Here is an 11,446-nt window from a genome sequence, read left to right on the forward strand (position 1 = left end):
AGGTAGTAGAGTGGATAGAGTGCCAGACTTGGAGTCAGGACTCATCTTCCCGGGTTCAAATCTGGCCTCAGACACTTACTATGTAATCCTGTTTGCCTCAGTTTCCTCATCTATACAATGAGCTAAAGAAGGAAATGGCAAACCACTCTACTTTATTTGCTAAGAAAACTCCAAATGGGGTCACGAAGAGTCAGACATGACTGAAATGACTGAACAGCAACAACAATATGTTTGAACAAAAGCATGATATAGGATATTTACTGTGGTTACTTGCCTCCAACATTATTTTTGTAGGTATTATAGATTTCTTTTACTCGTCTATAGCGGAAGGCCAACTTTCTCATCCAGTCTACTCCTCCTCGAACACCAGTTGCTAAGCACAGGTTAGCACTGGTTGCTGCAGCAGGAAAGCCATCTGTTCCAAAGTTATACGTGCTATTTAGATGTAAGAAAAGTCCAATGTTAACCGAGAAGAGACTTCATTAATAAGCTAAGCAATCAAATTGCTAAATGAAAACCATTACTTAGATCTCTAGTGACTTACCTTAGGTCTTGACCATTATCGTCAGAAGAGACATCATCTATGTGAACTTGATCACATTCCTAAAGTGAAATAATAATAATAAAGTAACATAATAAAATAAACTACAATTTGGACTTTGAAAAACAAAAACAAATTTTTTATCAAAAATAGAAAAAGCATGTTTTTTTTTTTTTTTAAAGAACCACCAATTCTCCTCATTGGGGCATTTTCTACTGTGTCAATCAGTAGGTGGCAGTCTCGTTAAATCACCATTTTTACCTACTTGAAAGTACTTTAATATAAGAAATAAGCACTGTCATTAACAACTACTGTTATATGGTTTTTAGAAAACACATTTTTGTGTTTAGAAAGGAAAGTGGTTAAAAACAATTAGCATATGTGTTCCATAAACCTCAGGTACCTTAAGACATCATGCAGCTCAAAGCGGATTCAGTCAATGCCTGAGCATAACTGAAACCAGACATTTTGGTAAATATAACATGCTAGAAAAATTAAACCTGATGCTAACCGCCAATGAAATTATGACCTCTGATTGCTGTTGAGCCACACACCAACACAGCCTGAGGCCAATGTTTCTGAGGAGTGCAGACAAAAAAAATCTGTTACTGGTTTGCCATTTATTTGGGAGTTGTGAGCTTTATTCTTTATGTGTGTGTCTTCAAATAAAAAAAAACATGAAAGACTCAGAGACATAAATAAAAGTAGTCAAGCTATGCTTTCTTCAGTGACTTATGTGTAACTACTGCTACATGCTCAAATTAAGGTTTCAAATTCATCAATTATAGTATGAAAATCATGTAACCCCAAACAGCCCAGAATTTTAAAGGCCTATGCCGTTCCAAGTGAGAAGATAAAATTCTGTATTGAATGTGCACCTGACTGAATGTATGCACAAAAAAGGCATGCACATATGTGCACATGCAGAAATGTGGCTGTCCACACAAGCTTCAACATTTGACTTGCGTCGGTCTTTCAAGTCTTTGTGTCACACTTCATAATTTGTCTCCAAGTATCTGATGCATTAGAGGCTTTCATAACATGCAGTTCCATTCAGTCCTTCATATTTGATGGGGAAAGGTAAAAAAAAAACACCAAATAACCATCTAAATCTACAATGCTATGATCCACTAAACGTGATGTTTAAACAGATTCTAGGGACCAAAGCTTTTGACAGGTCTCACGTATACTTAATTCTATAAAATCCATTCTTTTCCTCCTGATAAAACAAAGACGACACATTTTAAGTACTAAAACACGGGAACTATGTATTTTTATGTTACTGATTACTTCTGAGCAAATTTTTTTTTTCACTCTGTAGATTTGTAAAGAAGGGAGGGGGAGATAGAAGTGGAAAGAAACTCAAACCAGCTGTTCCTTAACAGAATTAAAATCATGACCCTTGACTTCTGCTCTAAAACATCTATTTTCCAGCCAACCCTCTCTCAGCAAGCAGTGAGATCCAACGAGGAAAAGACTTTGACCTTGTAACCTTCTCCTCCTCTTCTGAGGTCAACCACTTCAGATAAGAAAAAAGGAAAAGAGAGTTTATGTGGTTTCACCATATATTGGACTATGAATTTAACTTTTTAAAAACATAGATCATTATTTTAAGATCTATTTGGGAAACCTTCTAAAGCTATTTAAAAGTCTTTTTTTTCCCAGGGAAGTAATGATAGTTGTTTATCTTTTTAGACATTTAGTCTTTTTGATAGTGTAGCAAGGTCAGAGTAGTAAATTTTGCCATTTATCCGATCTTAACCTTAGTCTTTAAATTGTTAGCAAATTATTGTTACATAAAAAAGAGAGAAATGTGAATGACATGGAAGCTCTCTTTTTTTAAGGAGAAAAGGATAGAAAGGGAGATGAGGCTGAGAAACCAGAACAGGAAGATACTTTAAGAAAAAAGTTTTAACTATTATCTCCCAATATTAATTTTTTAAAAAGTATTAAATAAAAGCTTCATTGCTTAACATTAGGCCTGGGAGGAAAAAAAAGCTCTCAACATAGCCAGTTGTGGGGGGAGGGATGGAGTGGTCCATGCTTTTCTGAACTTAAATTAACTGTAAATCTTTAGGGCTGACAGAAGTCAATTATCTTGTAACTGACTGTTAATGAGTCCATTGTTGCTATCAGTCTTAAACATCCTGTGTTTGTTTGCTCCTGCTTTTTTTTTGAGGGTGTTTTTTTTTTGTTCTCAAGCAGAGGGAGCTATTAGAAGGAGAATTCAGTGGCCTAACTCTAATTAAATGTCAGCAAGTGTTGAGCATTGACATCCAGCTATTGAACTCGATTCACTTTTGATTGGATTAAAATGCCATTTGAGTGGAGGGACAAGGTAGTCCCTATTCTGTATCAGAACTTTATATACATACATACATACATATATATATGTATATATATATTTAAAAGTCTCTTGACAAAAATACAAACTCAAAATTCATGACAAATTAACTTTAGAAGAAAAGAGCACATTAAGAGCTTTTCTAAAATATGCATCTTCATGTAAAGAAAGAAACTACAGGTAAACCTGTCTTTCATCTCAGTAATGGCATTTGAAAAATTCAAATTTCTGTGTTTTTGGTATGTAAACTGTAGAAAAAACCTAACTTTATTTCTTTTCTATTGTAGTATTTGCCAACCTACATACCTTGGTAATATACTATTCAGTCTCAAAACAAGAGGAGATGAGGGCTTATCCAAGCCTTGTTTTAATGACGAACTGGTGCATTATCATCATTTTGACTTTCTACTGGAAACTCTCAATGCCCCAAGAGAACAGATTAATGTTAGGGAATGCTGAAAGAGAATGGTTTGGTTTTGCAAAGGTTTGCACATTCAGCAATTTCTTTCTGAAATTTATTTTGTATCTGAAATTCAACACTGAGCCCTTATGTTATAAGTGCTGTCTTCCAGAGCATTTCTAGGGTACGATTTAACTGGCTTCTTTTTCTTTTTCTGGAGAAGGGACCGATTGTTTTAGTTTCTCAAATCTGTTCTTTTAAAACCAGAAAATTAGATAGCTGGAAGGCAGGCTTAAGACATTCCAAAACTCTAAGCCATATAAAGTGTCAGAGGTACTGTGTATAAATATAAGAAATTATATATATATATATATATATATATATATTACAGAAAAGATGGTGGCTATATAAATACAGGTAATTTAAATTTTGTATAAGCTTTTTATAATTATACAACCAAAGCAAAGAAGATGATAGGGAAGAGAAAGAAAATGGGGAAAAAGAAACAATGACAAAAAGGTATGATGGAGACAACAGCTTATGTATATGAAGAAAGAAGGAAAGAATTTAATTCAACATTTATTAAGGACTTATTGTATATGTGCTCATGTGCTAGATAGCTAAGTAATGAATAGAGGTACAAAGACAAATAAGAAGGAGGAGACTGCCTGTAAGGAGCTAATAATCTAAAAGGGAAAATAAGAGTACATCAAATTATGAGCATCCTCATTCCATAGCCTAACCCCAGGGACTACTCCCTCCCCAGGGTCTCAACTCTTCATCTTGATCATGGCTGCTCCAAAGCCAGTGACAGGTAGGTCTCACTTTCCATGGACAGCCTAGCTTTGGGAAGCACAGTGAAAGATGTATCTTTTTTTTGGTGGAGGGAGGGAGAGGTGGTAGAGTAGGCAATTGGGATAAAGAACCACAACAATGAAATAAATGGTGGTTCCAAAGGAAACAAACAAACAAAAAAAATCAGGAGGATTGCACTCAAGTTACTTAATTCTTACCCACTGCTCTCTGTCCATCCTCCCATCCCTCCTCCCTGACTTGCTGGTCTAGCTCTCTAGCAGGGGCATCAAACCCAAGCCAGCCTCCTGAGTGTGGGCAGGACCAGACTAAAATGTAATTGGGAAATATTTAATACAATAAATAAAAACACAGTATAACATAAGTAATATTAATATAATAATGTTAATGGTTTTCTAGGTTAGTGAACAGCCTGGGGTGGGGGAGGATCCTAATGCATTGTGTGGCAGCCCCTGTTTCTACTTGTGTTTGGTGTCAAGCACCAAGCACAACTAAAGCACACAAAGGACTTCACCTGGCCAGGTAGACTTGCCTTGGATTATCAGTAGAATATTAATAAATATATTACTTGAGATAAGCATGCCAAATAAACATATATTTATAACAAATTTCTATTGAGAGCACAGGTTCATTGCCCTACATGTGTAATTCAAAACCATCAGACTTCCATAGGAGGATAAAACTTTAATTTGAAAAATGATGTTTGAAGAGAGGAGGAGAGTTATGACCTATAGCTAAAACAGCATAAAAGGACCACACAAATTTGGAAACAAACTTCAGGAGAACTCATGACCACCAGGGTATATTTGGAATATCTGAGCTGTAATAGTTCAAGTAGCAGATCTAAAGCTCACATTTATTACAGGCTTTGGTGGAAACTTTATCATTTTTTGAGGTGCCTTATTTTTCAAGGCTGAAATTGTTTAATTGCCTTAAAATATTTCATGCCTGAAGATTATAGTATTCTGTGGTTGGGGCTTAAGTTAACACATTAATAAAGTCTAGGAGAGGGAAATCCTAGGGGAGGGGAAGAGTACTAGGTAAACTTGATGCCAAAGATCATAATATACCATTGGCCATAGACTGGTTGATGCATCAAGCTAGTAAACTAGGATCTGGGCTTGCAGTAAGGGTGGATCAAGTTTTTCTACTTCTTTAGTCTAGAATAAGATTCAACCTGTGCTGGACCTACTCTAAGAGGACCAAGTTGACCTCAGAAGTTTTGGGGAGAAAGAGGATGTTCAAAAAATTTCCCAAATTTCATACCATTTTGAGGGTAAAATTCACTCCAATAAACCTGGACCTTATGGATATTTATTACCAAATGAACTGAGACCTGTGAGGGAGCCTGCTGAATAATGTTTGAGACTGGGGGACATTCAGAGTCACTATGAGTCTCCAGAGGCTATAGAATTACTCAAAGTTTAGGGGACCTAGAGTGGGGACCCTGAAGATTACATATCCCAATCGGCCACAGTGTTCTGATGTTCTAGGGAACTGCAAATAGCCCGGAATGTCTCCCTGTGGTTCTCACAATTTAGGGGGAAATAATGGCAGGGGTATAACAAACTCTCACTCAGCCTGCAGTGGGAGCACTAAGAAAAAGTTTTTGGTCCAGGGATGACAGTATCAATTCTCTATTTCAGAGTACTTTTGAAAAGGGGGTGAACCTTATTGAGCAAGGCTTCTTTCTTCATAGGAGATATCCAGAAGATATAGGGATAGAGAGGATCTCTGTTCTGAGCTATGATGAGGCAGGACCCTGAAAAGGTGAGAGGGAAATAACTTTCAGCATCTTGAGGCTACCACTCCTTTAATTCCCCAAAAAACAGAAGAGAAAATAGATTTGGGAACCAAAGAATTATCAAGAGATGGGGAAAAAAGTTCAGATGACCTTGCTAAGGTGGGTCTAAATTTCCATTCTTACTAATGGCTTTGTAAGGTGTAAATTTTTCAAAATACCTATAATGGCTATTTTATTTAACCTGATTCTCACATACAGTTGCACACATTCTAAATAGCAGATTTGTGATGAAGCAAAATCATGACTACCATTTTTGATGACTGTTTTAATCAGTCAACATCCATTTAAGTGTATACTATGTTCCAGGGATGCTGTGTCCTAGGAATACAAAGACAAAAACAAGAAATAGGCCTGCCCTTTAGGAGCTTATGCTCTACTGTTGAGGAGGGGATCCAACTTGCATCCAGATAAGCAAGTATAAAATATATAAAATTAAATACAAAATGATTTTTTATGGGGCACTAATCAGGAAAGACTGTGGCACCTGATCTGGGGCTTGAAGGGAACTTGAGGTCTCAAGTATAGGAAATGGTGAAAGAGAACATTTAAGACTGGAAAGTCACAAATGCTTCAAGGAAACAGGAAGTAGTTTAGGTAAGCAGCTCTGTGTGGATGTGGCTGAAGTTTCCCCCTTTTCATGAACACCTTTACCAAATACTCCAATTGACATATTGAACTCCACCTCTAGCTTCAGAGTTCATTCCTAGAGGGACTTGGTAGTCATCTGGGGACATCATGGAAGATCAGAAAGACCTCCTGGTGCCCACATTTCTCACCTATTTGCTGCATTGCCTGTAACACCATCAAGATTCATTCTTTTGAGCAACTAGCATTTTCTTTTAAGTACAAATGTTCCTGACATAGATGATTGGAGTAAAACATTAAGCAAATAGTCCTTCACAGCATAATATGGACATCTCTGGTTATTTTCTGTCCTAGCTAGGTGAGAGCAGAACTTTGATGGATCTCTGGTCTCATCAATGTGGTCATTCTCTCCAATAACATTGATTGAAATATATCCACATCCATCCAGCTCAGATGGTAGGACAGAAAATCCCTAATCTCAGAGTCTTAGAGAAGCACAATCACCTCCTCATAGCAAAGCACTGAGAGAAAAAGGACAAGTTGATATATAAATTCATGAAGGATTACATTTTTTATCTCACCAGCTTTGTGTCTTTTTCCTTTAAACACCCACTTTTGGGAACCTCTTTTTTTATGGCTTGTATACAGTTATTCATACATCTTTCTTCTCCTACTAGATTGTAAGGCTTCTATGTACAGTTATCTGTCTTACTGATCTTTGTATTACCCACAATGTGCAAATACAATTTCTTGCTTATAATAAGTACTTAAAAAATTTTTTTTAAATGAATGAGAGTTTTGATGGCAGAGGGAATTGTGTAGGATAATTTTGGAACACTACTAAAGGAGATTAGTCCTGAGTAGAAGGCAGTATGAAGACACTGTTAGGGGCTAGAGGAGGGTATATTTCAGAGAGAAGACAGAATATTGAATAGGGCAGTGGGAAGATGTTGAAATTGATTTTAACTTTTAGGGCTGGCCTAAGGTGGGCCCTGGATTTAGCCCTGTCATAGTTTAAAGATTTCTGAGTCATGGAACTAGAACATTCAAATACTTAAAACAAAATAAAACAACCCTACCATTCAACCAGAATTATTCATTGAATTTAACGAAGTATTTTTAAAAATTATTCAGTATACCTGGTACTATGTAAGGCACCGGGGAGAGGGTAGATTAAAAAAATAAGGTTAGCACATTGTCCCTGTTCTCAAGCTAATTTTAGTCTATGTGGGGAGATAGAGCATAAGCTTATGAAATGGTAAAATGACACAAAGTAAGAAATAATCCAGTGCCAAAATGAATGTTACAAACAACTACTAGATGGTTAACCCCATTTGTTGTATCAAACCAATAGATGCCAACAAGGTTCATTCAAGTTCTATGCCAAGGAATCATTACTAGCAATGTGAAGAGACAGCAGCTGAGGAGACACACTCTGGTATCATTGTTTAGGCTGTGATCTTAACCCTAAATTATAAGCCAATCACTAGAGAGTTACAGAAAACTGCAGCTGGTATGACTATATCTGACATGAGACCCTGCAAAATCTTCACTACCCCATTTTTATCATAGAGTTGGTACCATGAAATGGCTGAGTCCTAGATTGGAGTTAGGACAGAACAGCTGAGTTGGATTTGGAGGGTGAACAGAGATAAATGATTAAATGGAGTATTTTGAGCCCACAGGCAAGGAAGTATGATGTAGGAGATAAAGCCCTGGGTGTGGATTCTAAAGGCTGGCCCCTCTGTTTATGAGTCCCATAATCCCAAAGATCCTCATTTCCCCTGTCCCCCGATACTAGTGCTGTTTCACTGAAATTACCTTTTATTTAATTTATATAGCAATCAATTAATCAACAAGCATTTATTAAATGCCTCCTATGTGCCATAAACAGTGCTGGGGATGCAAACAACAAGAATGAAACAATCCCAATGTATATGTGTGCATGAAGGATTACATTTTTATCACTCTAGCTGCATGTCTCCTTTAAACTAACACACTTTTGGGAAAGAAAGTGAAGTCCCTTAAGGGTAGAAGGTATTCCTGGTGCCTAGCAGTGCTTGGCATCTCATAGGGATTTAATAACTACTTGCTGATTACGTGGCTTTGTAGAAGTCATTTAACCTCTCAAAGGTTCTATTTTTTTCATCTGCAAAGTAAGATTACTGCCCATCTTCCTACTTTATACAATTATTATAAGGATAAAATATTGGAAAAGTTTTATAAATCAAAAATGCTATACAAAGATACATTATTACCATAGTTATTATCAGGACCCTCTGTTCTCATGTGACATTCATGCACCAAATTTTCAGATAACGTTGAGATAATACAACAAATGAAAAGTCTGATGCTTATATTCTCCTGACTTTCCTCTATATTATGCAGCCTATGATTCATAGAAGAGTAAAATAAATAAAACTGATAAGCTTCATTAACTTTTGGCCCTGGCCTCATAAGAATTTAAGCAAGGTCAGGGCTGGAGTGTAAAATGCTCACATAGATTCCTGGGGAAAAATGAAAACACATTATAATAACTCATATTTACATAGCACTTTAAATTTTATAAGGTACTTTTTATTATATAGATGCACATATATATATATATGTGAATAAACAAAGTGCTTTATAAACTTTAAGTGATTTTATATATATCAGTTAACTATATTTATTGTATATGTGTATACATACATACAATCTCATTTGAGCCTTGCAAATATTATGGGAAATAGCCATTACAGGTATTATTGTCCCTATTTTACTGATGAGGAGACTGAGACTCAGCAAAGTTAACCAATTTGCTCATCCATACTCATGTAGATAGTAAGTATTAGAGGCAGTATTTGAGGTAGGGTTCTTCCAATCCCAAGGCTAACACTTTATCCACTCTACCGCATTGATTCTTAAGAAGTTAAAATTCCGGGGGGCGGAGCCAAGATGGCGGAGGGAAAGTAGTGACTGTCTTGAGCTCTCTCCCAAAGCTAAACAAATTCTAAAGCAGCAGAACCCACAAAAAGACAGAGGGAAACAAATTTCCAGCCAAAGACAACCTGGATGGTTGATCGGAAAGCTATATTGCGCTGGGTGGGGAGAGTAGCCCAATGGCCGCGTGGCCTGCAGCGACCCTGGAGCAGGCCTCAGAGGACTGAATTGCTGACAGCTGTGGCAGTTTCCAGACTTCTCAAGCCCTGAACGCCAAAGACAACTTAGAAGGTCAATGGGAAAAGTCTGTGACTGCAGTGAGAGAGGAGCTAGGTCTCAGCCGCAAGTCTCGAGTGCAGGGCCGCAGCTTTTTCCTGAGCTTCCAGGCCACAGACTGAGGGGGAATTGAGTGGGTGATCAGAGCGGGATTGCAGGGATTTCTTTGCCAGTACTGAGGTGGGAATCTCTTGCTTTGCCCATGCTTGGATCTGGGTCACAGTTCTGAGGGGTGGTCCTGGGGAGAGGAGGAGTGCTGGTGAGGTGGAGCTTGTTGTGGTGGTAGAGAGAAAACACCTAGCCCCTTACCTTATCATACCACCTTGGAAGAACTGAAAATTTACAGGTCCCTAGAAGTACCTCTGAAAACAGCTGTACAAACCCCTGAAGCTTGGGACAGTACATTCTCCACATTGGAAGCAGACTCTTACCTTAACAAAGAGTTTAAAACTCAAGTAATTGGCTGGGATCATGAGTAAGCAGTGCAAAAAGAGTCAGACTATATTATCTTACTTTGGTGACAAAGAAGATCAAAACATACAACCAGAAGACAACAAAGCCAAAGCTACTACATCCAAAGCCTCCAAGAAAAATATGAATCAGTCCCAGGCCTTGGAAGAGCTCAAAAGGGATTTTGAGAAGCAAGTAAGAGAAGTAGAGGAAAAACTGAGAGTGATGCAAGAAAATCATGAAAAACAAGTCAACAGCTTGCTAAAGGAGACCCAAAAAAATACTGAAGAAAATAACACCTTAAAAAATAGCCTAACCCAAATGGCAAAAGAGGTCCAAAAAAGCCAATGAAGAGAAGAATGCCCTAAAAAGCAAAACTGGCCAAATGGAAAAGGAAGTCCAAAAGATTACTGAAGAAAATACTTGCTTAAAAATTAGAATAGAGCAATTGGAAGCTAATGACTTGATGAGAAATCAAGACACTGTAAAACAAATCCAAAAGAATGAAAAATTAGAAAACAATGTGAAATATCTCACTGGAAAAACAACTGACCTGGAAAATAGATCCAGGAGAGAGAATTTAAAAATTATTGGACTATCTGAAAGCCATGATCAAAAAAAAGAGCCTAGACATCATTTTTCAAGAAATTATCAAAGAAAACTGCCCTGATATTTTAGAACCAGAGGGCAAAATAGAAATTGAAAGAATCCACTGATCTCCTCCTGAAAGAGATCACCAAAGGAAAACTCCTAGGAATATTGTAGTCAAATTCCAGAGTTCCCAGGTCAAGGAGAAAATATTACAAGCAGCCAGAAAGAAACAATTCAAGTATTGTGGAAACACAATCAGGATAACACAAAATTTAGCTGCTTCTACATTAAGGGACTGCAGGGCATGGAATATAATATTCCAGAGAGCAAAGGAGATAGGATTACAACAAAGAATCACCTACTCAGCAAAACTGAGTATAATCCTGCAGGGGAAAAAATGGTCATTCAGTGAAATAGAGGACTTTCAAACATTCTTGATGAAAAGACCAGAGTTGAATAGAAAATTTGATTTTCATATACAAGACTTGAGTAGAACATGAAGAGGTAAACAGGAAAGAGAAAGTCATAAGAGACTTATTAAGGTTGAACTGTTTACATTCCTGCATGGAAAGATGGTATTTGTAACTCATGAGACCTTTGTCAGTATTAGGGTAGATGGAGGGGAAAAATTATATGTATGTATATAGATAGATAGATAGATAGATAGATAGATAGATAGATAGATAGATAGATAGATAGATAGATAGATAGATAGATAGA

General features: G+C 37.0%; 1 protein-coding gene across 10 annotated transcripts in view; it reads right to left on the reverse strand.

Moving 5' to 3' along the window:
* LOC114054112 (eyes absent homolog 1) overlaps positions 1-11,446 on the reverse strand; it is a 161,198-nt gene that overhangs the window by 22,617 nt on the left and 127,135 nt on the right. For all 10 annotated transcript variants that reach the window (XM_027877237.1, XM_027877240.1, XM_027877238.1 and 7 more), the window contains 2 exons: positions 545-603; positions 275-435 (listed from right to left, as the gene is read on the reverse strand). In XM_027877237.1, the coding sequence (XP_027733038.1) occupies positions 275-435; positions 545-603 (220 nt within the window). The remainder of the gene's footprint in view (positions 1-274; positions 436-544; positions 604-11,446) is intronic.

Source organism: Vombatus ursinus, unplaced genomic scaffold (assembly GCF_900497805.2).
Source record: "Vombatus ursinus unplaced genomic scaffold, bare-nosed wombat genome assembly UNPS02014812.1, whole genome shotgun sequence".
NCBI lineage: Eukaryota > Metazoa > Chordata > Mammalia > Diprotodontia > Vombatidae > Vombatus > Vombatus ursinus.